This window comes from Mobula birostris, chromosome 18 (genome assembly GCF_030028105.1).
Source record: "Mobula birostris isolate sMobBir1 chromosome 18, sMobBir1.hap1, whole genome shotgun sequence".
Classification (NCBI taxonomy): domain Eukaryota; kingdom Metazoa; phylum Chordata; class Chondrichthyes; order Myliobatiformes; family Myliobatidae; genus Mobula; species Mobula birostris.
Window position 1 is genome coordinate 56,455,852 of NC_092387.1, and position 19,606 is coordinate 56,475,457.

The following is a 19,606-nucleotide window of genomic DNA, read 5'->3' on the forward strand; positions in this document are numbered from 1 at the left end:
AGGTGATGGAACGGCTGGCTCTCTGGTGTGGTCAGAACAATCTGGAGCTAAATACGCTCAAGACTGTGGAGATGACAGTGGACTTCAGGAGGAGCCCCCCAATACTCCCCCACTCACTATACTCAACAGTATTGTGTCTGCTGTGGAGACCTTCAGGTTTCTGGGTGTCACAATCTCCCAGGACCTCAAGTGGACACCCAATGCGGACACTCTTATCAAAAAGGCTCAGCAGAGGTTGTATTTCCTACATCAACTCAGGAAGTACAACCTGCCTCAGAAGCTGCTGACTCCGCTCTATTCAGGAATAGTCCAGTCTGTTCTCGGTTCGTCCATCACTGTCTGGTTTGGATCAGCTACCAAACAAGACAAGAATAGACTCCAAAGAATCGTCAGGGCTGCGGAAAGGATTATCGGTGTGAAGCTGCCCTCAATCCAGGACTTATATGCATCTAGAGTCAGGAAGCGAGCAAGCAGCATCATTGTAGACCCATCACACCCTGGACATCACCTGTTCCAACTCCTTCCTTCTGGTAGGCGCTTTAGATCACTGTATGCCAGGACAAATAGGTACAAGAACAGTTTCTTTCCATATGCCATCAGTCTTATGAACACTTGAATTTTAGTTGTATTATAAACCAAGTCCACCTGTACATACACAGGTATACCTCATTGTATATAGTTCACGATTATTTGCACTATTGTTTTGTTTGCTTTTTGATTCTGTACAGCGAGAGCTCAGGGAAACCGGCATCAACTTCCCTGTATGTGTCCCCATACTTGGCGATAATAAAGGATTCTGATTCTGATTCTGATTAAAGTCCTGTAAATCTAACAGCACTGATGTTTAAACAAAGATTAGTTATGCAGCATGGGGTGGGGATTATGCAGTGATTAGAAGGAGAAATAGATGAACTTCTTTCTCCTGAAAGACATTATTAAATTCACCAGAGCTGAAAACAAGTCAGTACCAGCTGGCACAGCAGTAGGAAAGTGGGCAACACAACCAGTACAAATGGGCTGAAATAGTACTGTTAGCCAGATGACCACATGGGTAGGAAATGAAGTGGGATTTAACCAGATGTTAGCTGTGGCTGAGTGGGTAGTCCTTTTGTCTCCCAATCAAAACGTTGTAGGTTCAAGTCCCACTCCAGCTCTTCGACCCCCAAATCCTGACCAATGCAATATACAAAGGGGAATGCACGGTGTAATAGTGCAGTATTGAGGTTCATCTTCTTTCTACACAAGATACTAAGCCACCGTTTCAGAGGAGTTGTTCTGGCTTGCTGCCTAGTCGACATTACTAAATACAATGGGGTGTCTGGGGTGTCAGGGAGGGGTAGCACCTCTGGTGGAGGAACATGTCGGTCCTTTTCAAGGCGGTTAGTCCACCTTTGGTCCCCACCTGGCACTCAGCTCTCACCTGTGGCTCCCCGTAGCTGTTTGCATGCGACAGCGGCCACACCCTGGCCAACGGCTTCAACAAGCCGGCTAAACCAGGTGAGGGTAGCCGACGGGTCTCAAACCCTCAGTGAGATAGGGTCTCAAACTCTCAGTGAGATGTCTATCCCAGCATGTGAAAACAGATCCTGGCAGATTGAGCAGACAAGACCAATGGAAGGTCCAACGGTCAAGAAGGCCGTCTCTGCAAGCGTCGTGGAACGTGTAGAGCAGGACAAGACACAGAAGACGTCCTGGTCATCCACTGCGCCTAGACCCATCTCCAGCCGTCTTGACTCTGTCTTGCCACTAGATCCAGATGGGAATTGGGAAGAGAGAGTGGGGCTGACGCTGCGCAACTCTCCCTCACTTAAATCCAAACCACGTGCTAGTCTCAACACCATCATAATGGTGTTGAGGTCCTCATCGACGTGATGGACGAACACACTAAATACAATATGTATTGGGAACTTCCATGTATAATTTGTCCATTATATTTCCTAATCTGTAGACTCATGCAGCAATCTAATAAAGTAGTTCCCTTTGCCAACATTTGGCCCATATCCCGCTAAACCTTTTTCATCCATGTCCCTGTGCATTGTAATTGTACGTGCTTCAATCATTTTCTTTGGCAGTTTGTTCCATACCTCCTCAAAAGTGAAAACATTGCACCCAAATCCCTTTTAATCTTTCCTCTCTCAACTCATACCCACATCTAGTGGTTTTAGACTCCCTTACCACGGGAAAAAGACTGTGTTCATCCTTGATTTTATATACTTCTCAGCCTCCTACTCGACAACGGAAAAGAAAGTCCCAGCCTATCCAGACTCTCCTGATAATTCAAGTCCTCCAGTACTGGTAACATCCTTATGTGTATTTTCTGCATCCTTTCCATCTGAATTACTGTATATTCTTTCAATAACTCTGAGACCAGAACTTCACAGAATACTCCAAGCGTGTTCTGATCAACGACTTGCACAGCACTTCATTGTCTGTGAAGTATGCTGTGATCTTTTGCTTGTATTTAATGAGTCATGAGGTAATGTTGCAAATCCTGGTTAGACCCCACTCGGAATATTGTGTTCAGTTCTGGTTGCCTTAGGAGAATGTGCAAGTTTCAGCAAGGATGGTGAGGAGATTTACCTGGATGCTGCCTGGATTAGAGAGCATGCCTTATGAGAGTAGTTGCAGCAACCTAGGGCTTTTCTTTCTGGAGAGAAGGGTGAGAGGTGCCTTGTTAGAGATGTTCAAAATGATAATAGCCATATCTCAAGTGGACAGCCAGAGTCTTTTTCCCGGGACAGACATGGCTAACATGAGGGGGCATAATTTTAAGGAAAGAATGGGGATGTCATAGGAAAGTTTTCTTTTTTATACGGAGTGGTGAGTGTGTGGAACACCCTGCTGGGAGTGGTGGTAGATGCAAATACATGAGGGGCATTTAAGAAACTTGGGCACATGAATGATAAAAAAAAATAGAGCTATGTAGGAAGGAAGGGTTAAATTGATCTTAGAGGTAGTTTAAAAGGCCTAACCAACATCATGGGCGTAATATTCTAAGTTCTGTCTCATAAGATTGTGGAATGCTCTGTATAAATATGAGACTTTTAATTAAGACAATATTAATAACACTTTTCCTTCCTGCTGTTCCCTGAAATTGGTTTATTTATTCTCTCTCTCTCTCAAATTTCCACAGCACCAGGTTCAAGAACAGCTATTTCCCTTCAATCATTCATTTCTTGAACTAACCAAAACAACTCTAATCACTACTTCAGTACAGCAACACTGACCATTTTACACTAGAATGGTCTTATTTTTTGCACTTGATGTAAATGTTTTATTCATTTAATAACTTACAGAGCAGACACTAGTAATTTGGGTAGCTGAACTGTGCTATCCCAGGTATACATTTAGATGCCACATGTTTACACACACCTCAGTAACACACAGTTTGGTCACACCAGCCCTTCTTATCAGTCCCTCATTGCAAATACAGGTTTTGAAAACAAAGATCAAAAGTGTTTGACGCCCTTTATGACAGATCCCTATGACACTTTGAACTCCCCTTCTTTAAAAGCAGGGGAGGGACACAGATCAGCTTGAGAACCCTCATAAAAGGGCTGATCTTCAGTGCAGCACTAGTACAGGGCAAAGTGTTCAAGACTGAACAACATATCTGGGAAAGGAAGGAGTAAGGCTGGGAATACCTTGGCACGCTCTCCAGTCTGAGGTAATTGTCACAGGATACCCTAGACCCTGGCTGTTACTAGGCAGGGTTGCTCTCAGGGCTGGAGAGTGAGAGAGGACTAGAAAGGATACCTGAAGACATTTGAGGGGAAGGAGGAAAGGAGAGTTCATTTGAGGAGAGAAGGGATATTGAGGACATTTGAAGGGCTATGGGAGGAGAGGTGGGACTTTGAGGACATTGAGGGCACTTGAGGGACTAGAGGAGGAGAGAATGAGGGGAGGGGCGAGCATTGAGGAAATTTGAGGGGAGTGGGGGAGGGGGGAATGAACAGGAGAGGAGGAGAGGAATGAGCCAAACTGCAGCTTGGCAATAGAGTGGGTGAAGGTTGGAAGGGGGAATCTGAGGAAAGGGCAGGAGGTGGTTATGGTATAGGTGGGACAAGGAAGAGGAGCTTACGTAGGATGAAGGTGAGAGGGGTCAAGGGGACAGTTAGAGAGGGGTGGAAATGAGGTGGCCACAGCAGACAAGAATATCTGTGCCCTAAACCACACATGTGTGTTTCTGGACGTGCATATTGATAGGTACCCACACACTCACCCATGCAGAAGATGCCTGGTGTCCAGTTTCCTTGGAACCCTTTGCCTGTGGATTAAAGCCAGGAGCAGGTCCTAGTGTGGCTGTGCGCAATGGCTATCCTCTCATCACGGGGTCACAGGCTGGCAAATTCCTCTCTCACTTGGAGGAAATACCCCAAAGAATGCAATAACTGACCAAGATACAGGAGGGCAGGTGACAAAAAGCTTCAAACCTGGAGGTGGAAATGTTTATGGATAGTATTCTGTGACTTATGGCTTGATAGAAATCAAGGGTACACAGGAGTCCGATGTGGAGCCTTCCTGAAATAAAGATTATCATTGACTGTACACAGGAAACACAGGAGACAGCAGATGATGAAATCTGCAGCAAAGGAACAAACTGCTGGAGGAATTCAACGGGTCAGGCAACTTCTGTGGGTGCTCAATACACACAAAATGGTGGAGGAACTGAGCAGGTCAGGCAGCATCTATGGAAGGAATAAAAGTTCGATGGTTCAGGTTGAGTGAGTGATCAACATTTTCGGTTTTGATGTAGGGTCTCAACCCAAAGTATCGACTATCCCTTCACCTCCATAGATGCTGCCACATCAACTGTATAGAGTATAGTATCATATTAACATGAGGAACTGGCCATTCAGCCCCTCAAATCCATGCTAGTGTTTCTGATCCACCTAATTGAAGTGCCAATGTAGAAATGCACCAATTTCATTCAAAATGTTGGAATAGTTCACAGCCAGGTAATTTTAAGAGCTTTGAATTAAATTAATCTGCAAGAATGAGAAATTCAAACTAACAGTTCCAGCATATGGAAAAAGAGCCTCGAGTATCTAGTAGTTTCCAATGAACATCCACTTACCTGTGTAAGAATTTGGGCCTCGTTCAGTGATTTCAGAGCGGTATCCTTCCCTCCTCGCAGCTCAGAATTTCTATCGGAGTAGTCTGAAAAATACAAGGAATATCAAAAATTTGAAACCTAACACAGGACGGGAGATGAAAGGATAATTATTGAAGACAGTTTTATGACTCAACTAATAGAGTTTTGGTTACAACTAACTCTCTCTCTCTCTCTCTCTCACACACACACACACACACACACAGAAATACTTCAGATTCAGAATTAGTTTAATATCACTGACATACAATCAATGGCCAATTTATTAGGTACATCTGCTCATTAATGTAAATATCTAATCAGCAGATCATGTGACAGCAATGCAACGCAACAAAGCATGCAGACATGGTCAAGAAGTTCAGTTGTTATTCAGACCAAATATCAAAATGGGAATGTGATCTGAGTGACTTTGACTGTGGAGTGATTGATGGTGCCAGACAGGATGGGTTTAATATCTCCAAAGTTTCTGATCTCCTGGGATTTTCATGCACAGCAGTCTCCAGAGTTTATACAGAATGGTGTGAGAAACAAAAAAAACAATTGTGGGCAAATGATAGAGGTCAGAGGAGAATGGCCAAACAGGTTGAAGCTGACAGGAAGGTGATAGTAATTCAAATAACCATGCAATACAACAGTGGCGTGCAGAAGAGCATTTCTGAACGCACAACATGTCAAACCTTGAAGTGGATGGATTACAGCAACAGGAGACCGCACCTGAGTTCCATTCCTGTACCTAATAAAGTGGCCACATAGTGTATGTCATCAAATTTCTTGTTTAATATCACTGACATTATCATTCTATTAAGACCTTGAAGAGAATGAGAGGAGAGAGAAAAGGAGAAGAAGGGGTGGGAGGGACAGAGGAAAAGGAACAAAGTGGGAAAAGGGAAAGAGGGAGAGAAAGAGAGAGTTCAAAGGATAATGAGTGGAAAAAAGATAAAGAAAGATAAAGAAGAAGGAAAGTGAGTGAAGAAAAGAGGAAAAGCAGTGAGGAAGAGGGAAGGAGATGGTAGAGAACAACAAATAAAGGACATGAAACAGAAGAGGGGAAATAAAATGTACTCAGTTAAAATATTAGAAGGTGGTTGAGAGAATGGGGACATAAAGGATGCTGAAGGCAGAGACAGATTTTCCATTTCAACCAACCAAAATACAGTAGGCTGAACAACGTCCAGTGCACAGGTTTCTGCATTGACTAGTGGAATTAGAAGTTAAAGAAGGCAGTGATGTTGATGAATGGTGTCCATTGAGTTTATTTTGATATGCATAAGTACATGTATTCACATGTGCAATGAAAACTTACTTGCAACAGTGTCTCAGACAGATACAACATTCACAAGAAAAACATAAGTTACATAAAGAACACAATTAGAACGAAGAAAGTCCATTGTAGTGACAATTGGTCAAAGTGAGCATAGTGTTTCCTCTACTGAAGTAGTGATTAGATGTGTGCAAGGACGGTTCAAGAACTGAATGGTCGAAGGGAAGTGGAATCATCCCATAGTGTGGAACTTCAGGTTTCTGTTCCTCCTGTCCAAGAAGATGCTATGGCCCAGGTCTTTGCCAATTGATGTTGTGTTCTTGTCACTTGAACCAGTTTTGTGTAGTTGATTCTACAACCCACAGACTCACTTTCATGGACAACTGACGTCTGCAGGATTATTATTTTTGTATATTTGCACACCGTCCTTTTTTGCACATTGATTATTTGTCAGTTTTTAATGTATATTTTTCATAAATTCTGTTGCAATTCTTCATTTTCCTACAGGAAAATTAATATCAAGGTTGCATATGGTAACTTAAGTTCTATGTATTTATTTATTTACTTACTTATTTAGGGATAGAGCCTTTCTGGCCCTTTGAGACACACTGCCCCAGCAACCTCACAACCCCCATTAACCAACCCTAATCATGGGACAATTTACAATGACCAATAACCAGCACATCTTTGGACTGTGGGAGGAAACCAGAACACCTGTGGAAACCCATCTATTCCATTGGGAAGGTGTACAGAGACTCTTTACAGAATGGCGCAGGAATTAAACTCTGAACTCCAGAACGCCCCCAACTGTAATAGCGTCAGGCTAACCGCTACGCTACCGTGGCACTCTAATGCAATTTGATAGTAAATTGTACTTGGACTTTGCCTTTCATTTCTGTGAGTAGTGACTTTAGCCTGTAAGTGAGTTTGAGGGAGAGATCAGGTGGCAAAGTGAACGAATGTGACTTAAGTGCACCAGCTAGGATGAAGCTCGTACAGCCAGACCACAGACAGAAGGGTGGATGCTACCTTGCACTTTGGCATTCATTTTCTCAAGAAGGGAGTCACAACGATGACAACTCTGAAGCGAATAACTGCAAAAAGGAGGAATTGAGGAATTAGTTCCTTCTGGGGGAGGGGAATTCTGGATTAGAAAATTATTAGCAGAACTTCACTCATCAATGTGGGCATCACTGGTAAGACCAGCATTTACTGCACATCCCCAATTCTTTGAATTGATTGGCTTCGCACTTTACTGCCCTTGTGTCTGGAGTCATATATAGGCCTGAACAGGCCAAAGACATCAATTCTTTCAATGAAAGACACCTGTGAACCAAATGGATTAATCAAATAAAGATTAATTTTACAGATACCAACATTATATTCCAACTTTAATATTTTTAACTAACTATACCATATCCTAATGTAATATAGTAAATATTGGCTGCTGTAGTAGCAGGGCATGAAACAAAAGTGAATATGAGATATTCGAAACCAGGGTGCCCAATTATTGTTCCAGTTATTTAATAGCTATGTTTTGTGAAGACTTAATAAGGTCCAATCAGATTCCTCCCATGATTAATTTAATTTGTTTATTTAAAATGGTCATATTTATTGTGTATGCTCACACTGTAACATCAAAAACAATCATTATTATTTCATGCACATTAATAAAGGCATTGTAATGACATGATGTGGATTAAATACTTTCAGCTTGCAAGTTCATATCTCGCATAGCAATGAATAACCATGATATATTGTCAGAGAAACCTCACCTACAGTAAAATAAACGTATTAATTCAGACTGCACACAGCTCCCATTATACTATTTATTTATTTATTGAGATACACACAATGTTCGCCCTTCTGGCACTTAAAGCCACACCATCCAGCAATCACATGACAATTTATAATGACCAATTAATCTATCAACTGGTACATCTTTGGACTGTGGGAGGAAACCAGAGCACCCAGAGGAAACCCACACGGTCACGGGGAGAATGTACAAACCCCTTACAGGCAGAGGCGGGAATTGAACCCAGGTCTCCTGTACTGTAAAGCGTTATGCTAACCACTATGGTACCGTGCCGCCCCTACTATTGACTCTTTGGTAAATAAAGCTTACTTTTATAAACACAAGAGATTCTGTAGATTCTGGAAATCCAGAGTAACACACACACAAAATGCTGGAGGAACTCAGCAGGTCAGGCAGCATCGTTAGGCCGAGTCCTGATAAAAGGTCTCAGCCCAAAACGTGAACTCTTTATCCCTCCATAGATGGCACTTGATCTGCTGAGTTCCTCTAGCATTTTGTGTGTGCTGTGTTTACGTTTACATCTCAGTTTCCATGACCCAAAGAAGTTCCAAAGAAAATTAGTCCGTAAATTACTCTGGAATTACATTCACTATAATGGGATGGCAGGGTAGAGATAAATCTCTACCAAAGGAGGTGTAAGGTACTCATTGCCTCCGCTAGCCTGCAGGTCACCCTTGGGCAAGGTGCAACACCTGCTCAGCCCCCCCGATCAGGGTCATGTGAAGCCATGGGAGGAGGTGGTGTATGGTCATATGAGCAGCCGGTGCAGATCACAAGTCCTGGTTATACAACCACTGACACCAGGCAGACAATCTCTGCAGACCATTGATAATGACTGGGGTCACCCATCTTGTAAAGGCACTGCCCAGAAGGCAGCAATGGCAAACCACTCTGTAGAAAAATTTGCCAAGAACAATCACAGTCATGTAAAGATCATGATCGCCCACGTTATACGGCAGGGCACATAACGAAAAATGATAATGGGTCAGATTATGGGTTGAGGTCTCACTCCTGAGACTTGAGAGGAAAAAGCAAAGTGTGGTACTAGAAGGAGTACAGAACTCTCAGAAGTATTGTGTTTCAGACAGGGGAAAAACTCAGGGGATACCAGTGTAAAACTCCCATAGCATCTTTAAGGGAAGAGCAGGAAAGCCTCCTCTATTGCCCTGGGAATTATTTCTCTCTCAAAATACATAAGTGAAATGATGATCATTATGAGGACCTTGCTGGGTATGAATTGGCTGCAGTGTTGGTCTCTCTGCTTAAGGGTCAGGCTTGGGTACTTTGCCAGCAGGGTGTTGGTACAGCTGTAAGTCCTACCTCTCGTGTTCATCTGTTGGGCTCTCTTGTTGAACTTCACCCAAGACTTCCACTTCTGCTAACTGAAATAGATCAATAAGGTCAGTCTAACACATCCTAGGTCTAGAAGTATAACATTAACAGCAGCAACAACAACTAACTGTGCTCATTGAGTCATAGTCATACAGCTCTGAAACAGGCCCTTTGGCCCAACTTGTCCATATTGACCAAGATTCACACCTAAGCTAGTCCCACTTGTGCACATTTGGACAAGCTTCATGGGAGACTGAAGAGAAATCCCATGATCAAAAATTTGGGTGCCGGGGTAGGTATTAGAGACCTTCCTTACAGAATGAATTCAGAGTGGGATAGAAGTTCATTCGGAGAAACAGGCCCTTCAGGCCCAAAAAGCCCACACTACCCAACTACACCCATGTAACCAATTAACCCACTGACAACCTGAACGTCGCTGGAACATGGGAGGAAACTGGAGCTGTCACAGGGAGAATGTACAAGCTCCTTACAGACCGCAGCAGGAGCTGAACCTGATGACTGGCTCCGTAATCACCTTATGCTAACTGCCATGCCACCATAGAGAGGGAATTTAAATACTTGGGATCTAAGCAGTTAAAGGCAAGGTGGCCAATAGTGCAGAGGTTAAGTTCTGAGATAATCGAGTCCTAAATTACAGGAGCAAAGATCTTGGAGGGTATTAGGGAATTATTAACCTCCTTTGAAGTGCTTATGTCCCCTGGAAAATAATGTTACCTGATCCCCACAATACCTCTTTATAATTCTCCATGCTTTTACCCGGAAACTCAAAGAACACTCCTAACTCCAGGCAGTGTCTGTCAAGGTCAAGAGTGGGGCTGGGCTGCGAACTGTTGTGGTTCCCACACTGCAGTGAGAAGACCAGTCACAAACACAGGGGATGCTGCAGGCGCTGGAAATACCATGCGAGTCAGCAGAGAAATGTAGCATTTGTGCAACTGCTTTATAGCACCAGCTATAAGATCAGGGTTCGATTCCTGCCACTGTCTGTAAGGAGTTCTCCCCATGACCACGTAGGTTTCCTCTTGGTGCTCTAGTTTCCTCCCAAATTCCAGAGACCTACGTGTTAGGCTTAGGGAGTTGTGGGTATGCTATGTTGGTGCCAGAAGCATGCTGACGCTTGTGGTCTGCCCAGCCTAATCCTGCCTGATTTGATTTGACTGCAAAGCCACATTTCACTGTATGTTTCAACGTACACACGGCAAATAGAGCTGATCTCATTGATCTTTTAAACCTTGAGCAATATATACAAGTACTGGAAGAACTCAGCCAGTCAGGCAGCATCTATGGAAGGGAATAAACAGTTGACGTTTTGGGTCAAGACTCTTCATCAGGATCAGAAAGGAAGGGGCAGAGAGCAGAATGCGAAGGTGAGGTAAGGGGAAGGAGGCAAGGACAGTCACTACTCCCTGCCCGAAACCACAGTGGGAGTCAGAACAGCCAGAGACGGGACGGTGATTAGTGACAATGTGTGGGGAAAACCAAGGTAAAAATGTAACAAACCTTTAATTCCATTGCCGAAATCTTTATTTCGAATTCAGTCTTCTCCGTTCGTCTGAGCCTTTCAAGCTGTCGAAGTGTGTGCTCCCTGGAGCCACAGAGACAAACTTCAGTAAAATACCCTAAAGCAACATCCAAATCTTATGAGGTTTCATCACATGGCCTATTATGCCACCCAAATATATTTAATATTAATAAGAGGGTTCAAAGACATTGAAAGCCAATGCTTCTTTTAAAGCTCTCTTGAAAATTTCTATCCTGGTTGCTGTTGTTTTAACCAAATTAACTTCATTCATAATAAGTATTTGCAAGAATAAACCACGCAATGCCACATGACCATAAGACCATAAGGGACAGGAGCAGAATTAGGCCATTTGGGCCATTGAGTTTGCTCCACCATTCCATCACAGCTGATTTATTATCCGTCTCAACACCATTCTCTTGCCTTCTCCCTGTAACCTGTGATACCCCTACTACTCAAGAACCTATCAGCCCCTTTTTTTAAACATACCCAATGACTTGGCCTCCACAGCAATCTGTGGCAGTGAATTCCATGAATTCTCCGCAATCTGGCAAAATAAATTTCTCGTCATCTCTGCTCTAAAACATTGTCCCCTTATTTTGAGGCTGTGCCCTCTAGTCCTAGACTCTTCCTCTATAGGATCATCCTCTCCATGTCCACTCTATCTAGGCCTTTCATTCTTCTAAATGTCAGTGAGTACAGGCCCAGAGCCATTGAATGATCCTTATATTTTAACCCTATTTTCTTTTCAATGCATTTTCATTCTTAAGTCATAGATAATGTGTTTAGTGTTAAATTACATTGTTTAACACCAATCATATCGTTGTCATTTGTGGTCCACTGGGTGGTACACCACCACAATAACTGAGGGGCTTCCTCACCCAACCTAGCCCCTCCCTGTCCAATTGTGGAAGAACCCTGTACTGTGGTCCTTCCCCACCAATCCCTTTGCTTGCTCCAGTACTCAGGATAATTAACTGGAGATTTAGAGCAAGTCCCAATGACAGAGAGGGCAGGGAAATGGACACAATAACCCATGTTAAAGTCCACTGAACCTGAAGCTTTCAGCTGCCCATCAACTGTAGTGCTTGTACCCACAGCCTCCAAGTTGGCAACCTCAAACCCAGCTCACAGAACTAATCCAGCTGGCTAAACAGAATTTGTATCTGTTTTGTTAACATCAGCCTCTGCTAGTCAGTCTGAGCTCAGAGAAACAGAATGACTTTAAAATCATGTACATCACTCAACTATTGCTAATCCTGCAATATTGATTTTTGCGACCAAGCTGCACTGATTCACGCAGTGACATTATGGGAGACATTTTCTAATGTAGCCCTTACCAGGAAAAAAAAGCATTACTTCTCTCTGATCCGTGATCAACCCAGTTCGGGTCTGCCTTTGTTAATCCCACTAAAATCAAAGGATAAGTGCCACACGCAGGCAAGCATGAAGCATGACCTTTACTTGCAACCCCAGCACGCTCTCCATCAGATGACGAGTGAATGATTCACTCGACTTACTTCTCTGTCACTTGCTGCTTCAACGTGGTGACCAGGTTTTCCAGTCTCTGGTTTTCCGAGTTGCATTCAGTGAACTGCAGGGCAAAAGAACTCACTGTCAGCTTGGGAGAGGGCAGGCGAAGATAATACCAGCATATGCTTGGATCTTTAGTCCTGCGCTGTATAGGGCTACCAACGTGAAGTTGGCGAATTACAGTCAGAGAGTTATACAGCACTGAAAAAGGCCTTTCGGTCCAACTGCCCATGCCTATCAAGATAAGCCATTCCTATTTAGACCATAAGACTGTAAGACCATAAGACATAGGAGCAGAATTAGGCCCATTTGGCTCTGCTACTCTATCATGCCTGATCCTTTTCTCTCCTCCTCATCCCCACTCCCCAGCCTTCTCCTCATAACCTTTGATGCCGTGTCCAACCAAGAACCTATTCATCTGTGCCTTAAATGCATGCAACAACCTGACCTCCACAGCTGCCTGGGGTAACAAGTTCCACAAATTCACCACCCTCTAGCTAAAGAAATTTCACCACATCTCTGTTTTAAATGGACACTCCTTTATCCTTAGGCTGTGCCCTCTTGTCCTAGACTCCTCCACTATGGGAAGCATCCTTTCCACATCTACTCTGACTAGGCCTTTCAACATTCAAAAGGTTTCAATGAGATTCACCCTCATCCTTCTAAATTGCAGTGAGTACAGACCCAGAGCCATCAAATGCTCCTCGCATGATAACCCTTTCATTCCTGGAATCATCCTTGTGAACCTCCTCTGGACCCTCTCCAATGCCAGTATATCTTTTCTTAGATGAGGAGCCCAACACTGTTCACAATACTCAATGTGAGGCCTCACCAGTGCCTTATAAAGCCTCAGCATCACATCCCTGCTCTTGTATTCAAGACCTTTTGAAATGAATGCCAACATTGCATTTGCCTTCCTCACCACCGACTCCACCTACAAGCTCTGCACACGGACTCCCAAATCCTTTTGCTTCTCAGATTTTTGGATTTTCTCTCTGTTTAGAAAATAGTCTGCATGTTTATTTCTACTAATAAAGTGCATGACCATGCATTTTCCAACATTGTATTTCACTTGCCACTTTCGAGCCCATTCTCCTAAAGTGCCTACGTCCTTCTGCAGCCTACCTGCCTCTCCAACAATCTTCATATCATCTGCAAACTTGGTAATAAAGCCACCTTTTCCATAAATATAATCTGATATACAGCTTAAAAAGAAGCGGTCCAAACACTGACCCCTGCGGAAAACCACTAGTCACTGGCAGCCAACCAGACATTGATCCTTTTATTCCCGCTCGCTGACTCCTACCAATCAGCCAATGCTCTAACCATGTAAGTGACTTTCCGGTAATACCACGGGCTCTTAATCTGGTAAGCCACCTCACATGTGGCACCTTGTCAAAGGCCTTCTGAAAGAAGACTTTTTTACCCAAGTTTGGCCCACATGTTTCTAACCCTTTCCTGAGTAAAACACACAAAATGTTGAAGGAACTCAGCAGATCAGGCAGCATCTATGGAGAGGAATAACGAGTCAATGTTTCAGGCTGAGATCTTTCATCAAGACTAACCCTTTCCTGTCCATGTACCTCTCCATGGATTAGATAAATTTCCATTTGTGACTGCTGAGTAGACACAGTCCAGCCTGTGGTTATCACTCGTTGTGTAGGGCGAGGCTTGTTTGCTTTGACTTTCAGTGACAGGTTGGGCGGGGGGAGTTAACCAAATAAATTTGCAGATGGTGCAAATCCATAAATGTCAATAGCAAATTCTAGAAATTTGTTGCAGGTCAAGCAGCATCTGTGGAGAAAAAAATTGGAACTGGGAGAGGTTAGAGAGAAAAGAAATCAGGTTTTTAATACATGGGGAGAGGGGAGAGCACAGAAGAACAGTTCGTCTTGTCCCCATAAAAGATAATTGCCCTGAAATATCAGCTTTTGCTTCTCTCCACAGATGCTGCCTGACCAGCAGAACATTTCTACAGTTTCTGTCTTCTTTTCAGATTTCCAGAATCTGCAATATTTCAAGAGGTGATGAAATTTCCCCTTATTTCAGTCATAACTGGTCACCCCTCATGCTAGGATAAGGTCCTTGTCACTGAAAGGCAAAGTCTATACCAGAGTGGAAGACAAGAAAGATTAAATAACCACTAAGGTTGTTGTGTTTTGTAACTCCAAAACAAAACAAATTGAAAGAAAAATATGGGAGACTGGGGATAATGTGTGTTTAGCTTCATTTTTATGTTTAGTGAGACACCCACTATGTGGTGGAGTGATGACGTATACCATTCACATACTTTTACATTCACCAGCATTGCGTTATGTAAATGACAAAGAATGCTTAATCAAACAATATTTACAATGTTACACAAATATTACTGTAATATTAAACAGACAACAGAGGTGATAGTGCAAAGTGACTAATTCCCAGAGAAGGTGAAAATGTAGATCAGCTACTGGAATCCTTCAGCCCAGAGGAGAATTGGAAACTCAGTAATAATCAGCCTGCTGGAAGAACTCAGTGGGTTGAGCAGCATCTGTGGGGGAAAAAAGGATTTCTCAATGTTTTGTATTTAAATCCTGCATCAGGTCTGAGCGCAGAGAGGGAAGATAGTCAGTATAACAAGAAGGGGAATGGTGAGACAGGGCCAGTGGCTGACTGGTGGATCAGAGAACGGATTTAAATTTAAGATTTAGGATTTAAGATTCAAATTTTAAGATTTAAAATTAGAGATTTAAGATTAGAGATTAGCTCTATTTGTCACATTTTTTAAAAAAAATCATTTATAGGATTTGAGTATTACCAGCTAAGCCAGCATTTATCGCCCATCCTAATGCACATAGCAAACAATGCATACAGTGAAATGTATCATTTGTATCAAGTCCAATCAGTGAGGATTGTGCTGGGGCTGCCCACAGGTTTAGCCGCACTTCCAATGCCAACATACTAACCCCAACTCACTAACCCAAACCATATGTCTTTGGAATGTGGGAGGAAATCATGGGAGAAACGTACAAATGCCTTACAGACAGTGGCAGGAATTAAATCCCAATCTTACAGCAGGCGCTGTAAAACGCTCTGCTAACAACTACACTACTGTGTCACCCTACTGAAGGATGACCAGCAGATGAAGTCAGGGGAAGCGGTGGTCATAAGTAGTCCAAATGAATTTGAGTGTGGGGTGAAAGTTAGTGGCAGAAGTAATACAACAGAGATGTCTGCATGGGTGCAGGAAGCAGCACTAATACAATCATCAGTACTCTGGAGAATGAGCTGAGGAGCGGTTCCAAACCTCCAGTGGCACAAGGACTATTACATCTAGCCTACAAAAAGTCAGGCGTAGCTAAGATCCAGGCGAATGCCCATGGATACAACTCTGATTTACAGCAATCGAGAAGAGTCAAACGAGAAGTTGCTCAGGGCAAGAACAAGTTCAGCCAGGGAAATGAGACTGCTGGAGGGGAAACTAGTGGGATCTTTGTTGCACAGGGAAGCAACATGAAAATTTCCGTGTCAGCCTCCGTTGGAAATCCAGTCACTGAGTACATACAAAATTAAGACCAAGAGACTTGACCCTTTCTGATGGTGATGCATATTGCAACCATTTATGAATGAGGGAATTGGAGGAGCATCATGTTGCTCAGTAATTGTGGAATCATTTCCTCGTACACTGCCCATATCAGAAAGCCAGGTAGGTTCAGCTAGGAACTCCAGACACACCAAACTAACAAACCCCCATTGGCTCAACGGCTGGCCAAGCAACAAACCAGTCGGATGTGCCAACATGATTCTGAGACCTCGAATCAATGCAACATAAGCAGTTATATAAAACACAAGCTAAGGTGATCACGCAAAAGCTCACATCGTGACTAAAATGAAATCAGTAAGACCACTTATGCACTGCTACAATATCAATGCACAGTCTCATTTTGCATGGAAGTCAGAGAGGTCGTTTTACACAAAAGCACAGCAAACATCAACCGTTCTGTCAAGTGACTCATCGACAATGGAGCTCTTTGTTCCACAATGTGCAATTTGTCTCCTATTCATCTGAAGCAACTTGAAAAGGGTTTGCTGAGATGAAGCTGCTGCGTTTTAATACACCCACGTTATTTAATCCCGGGTGTGGTCAATGCAGTTAATCCAACAGCCGACTTCAATATCAACGCTTTCACACTTTAAGGCCAATTTGGCAGGGCAGTGGTTTGTCAATTGGCCTTCACTGTGATTTGAGGGTTATAGGACACAGAACATTACATCACCGCACAGCACCTTTGACCCACAATGTTGTGCCAACCTTTTAACCTCCTCTAAAATCAATCTAACCTTTCCCTCCCACATAGCCCTCCATTTTTCTATCATCCATGTGCCTAAGAGTTTCTTAAACGTCTAATGCATCAGCCTCTACCACCACCCCTGGCAGGGTGTTCCACGCACTCACCACTCTCTCTATAAAAAAGACTACCTCTGACCTCTCCACACCCCTCCAGCCGATACTTTGCTCCAATTATCAATCGGTTTGAAGGCTTGTAACCCAAGGCAGCAGAAAGCAACAGAGTTGAAGATAACACTACAGTTGATAAACACACCAATCTGATCCCAGGTTAAAGAGCTGCATTCAATTCTGGTCACTTTCCCTGGGTAGGGCATACAGGATTCCAAGAGTGCTCCATACGGTTACCAAATTGAACAGTGATAAAAATGAAATGAAAAACAGAGAATGTTGTTAATTCACAGTCAGCCAAGCAGCATTTGTGGAGGGAGAGAGAGAGAGAGAGGGAGAGAGTCGATGTTTCAGATTTATCAAACAATCTGCTGGAGGAACTCAGCAGGTTGAGCAGCATCGGGGGTGGGGGGGTGGGGGGAGGAATTGTCGGTATTTCGGGTTGCAGGGTTGATGTGTTCTGCTTTAGACTGATGACCTTTCATCATGTGACCTTGGATCAGTCTGGCTACAGTGTCTTGGCATTGAACTGAGACCTGATGGAGAGAGCTATTATTGATGGAAGAGATCAGAGCAGCCTTAGAAACAGAGCCTCGATATTAAGAAGCACTGTGCTCCGATTTCCTCCCAAATTCCTAAAAAAAGCACGGGTTAGGTTTAGTAAGTTGTGAGTAAGCTATGTTGGTGCTGGAAGCATGGCAACACTTCTGGGCTTCCCTCCAGCCCATCTTCAAACTGTATAGATCATTGATACAATCAACACATTGCACTGCATAATTTGATGCTTCAACGTGCAAGGTAATGAAAGACTCTCGTTGAATCTATGCAATCTATTTACAACAAAAAGAGTAGTTGTTGGTAACACAGGGTTAACAAATAAACTGGATGTTGGGAGTATATATTTTTCATTATTTCCTTCCGGCATAGGAGACCATTCAGCCCGCTGAGCAATCCAGTCAATCCCTTCCCGTCCCTTATTACCCTCCTTCACGTGCCCATCGCCTTCCTCCTGGTTCTTCTGCCACCCACCCATAGTTCATAATGTCCAGTTAACCAACCCACACGTCACTAGGACGTGAGTGGAAACCCCAGCCCCAAGGGGAGACCTGCACCGACAACACTGGAGGTCAGGACTGAACTTCGGTCATCTGCGCTTTGTGGTAGTGGCACTAACTACTGCACCATTGTGTCACCCAAAGTGGCACAAAACAGATAGTTCCCGTTCAGTGAAGTCAGCCAACGTAAAACTGAGACAATTTACAATGCAGAGGGGAAAAAACTGCAGTACCTTTCCAAATGAGAGATTGTTACATATAACTGAATGCATAAAATCAGTCTCAGTGATTAAATGAAGGATGGTCTCCAAGATTTACTGATTGTCCCAATACCCAACTATCTCCATTTTCGATGGCTGCAACATTGTTACGAATTGCAGCCATTAGGAATTCCAAAACTAACTTGAGAGGTTTTATTAACAGCAGACTGGACACTTGAACAGATCTCTCATACACTAAAGATGAACTTGATTTCACCATCTATCTCATTATGGACCTTGCACTTTGTTTCCCAACACTGCTCGTCCTCTTTAGCTGCAACACTATATCTGAATGTTGATCTTTACTACCTTTGATGTACACTCAGTGGTCACTTTATTAGGTACGCCTGCTCGTTAATGCAAATATCTAATTAGCCAATCATGTGGCAGAAACTCAATGCCTAAAAGCATGCAGACATGGTCAAGAGGTTCCGTTGTTGTTCAGACCTAACATCAGAACGGGGATGAAATGTGATCTAAGTGACTTTGACCATGGAATGATTGTTGGTGCCAGATGGGGTGGTTTGAGTTTCTCAGTAACTGCAGATCTCCTGGGATTTTCATGCACAGCATTCTCTAGAATTTACAGAGAATGATGCAAAAATGAAAAAAAAACATCTAGTGAGCACCAGGTGTGTGGGTAAAAATACCTTGCTAATGAGGGAGGTCAGAAAGAGGTTCAAGCTGACAGGAAGGTGACAGTAACTCAATGTGCTACAACAGTGGTGTGCAGAAAAGCATCTCTAAGCATCCAACACGCTGAACATTGAAGTGGATGGGCTACAGCAGCAGAAGACCACAAACATCCCTAGGAGGTACCTAATAAAGTAGCCACTGAGTGTATATTCAGGAAGTGAAGGATGGAGACTCCCATAACACAAGTTTCAAATCTGTTTGACAGAATTTTAAGTATTAAGAGTTGTAGAACATTTGGGTAGAGTCACAGACTTTTAATATCAGCTGTGGGAGAGGCAACCAGCCAAGGCATGAGACCCCAGGTTTGATATCTTACTATACCATTCTCAACTGTTTTGCTAAAAATCTGGGAATAGTTCCAGTTTGCATTCCTCACTAACATTTCGGTTGTAGAGTAATACAGCATGGAAACAGGCCCTTCAGCCCAATGGTTCAATGCTGACCGTTATGTCCCATCTAAGCAAGTCCCATTTGTCAGAATTTGGTCTATAACCTTCTAAATCTTTCCACTTCAGGTACCTGTCCATCTGTCTTTTATTTACATTGGTGGTGCGCAAGTGGA

General features: G+C 43.3%; 1 protein-coding gene across 3 annotated transcripts in view; it reads right to left on the bottom strand.

Moving 5' to 3' along the window:
- LOC140212134 (uncharacterized) overlaps positions 1-19,606 on the bottom strand; it is a 143,150-nt gene that overhangs the window by 16,965 nt on the left and 106,579 nt on the right. For 2 of the 3 annotated variants that reach the window (XM_072282733.1, XM_072282732.1), the window contains 5 exons: positions 12,583-12,656; positions 11,044-11,128; positions 9,511-9,572; positions 7,404-7,468; positions 5,078-5,160 (listed from right to left, as the gene is read on the bottom strand). In XM_072282733.1, the coding sequence (XP_072138834.1) occupies positions 5,078-5,160; positions 7,404-7,468; positions 9,511-9,572; positions 11,044-11,128; positions 12,583-12,656 (369 nt within the window). The remainder of the gene's footprint in view (positions 1-5,077; positions 5,161-7,403; positions 7,469-9,510; positions 9,573-11,043; positions 11,129-12,582; positions 12,657-19,606) is intronic. The other variant, XR_011889652.1, reaches the window with a different exon arrangement.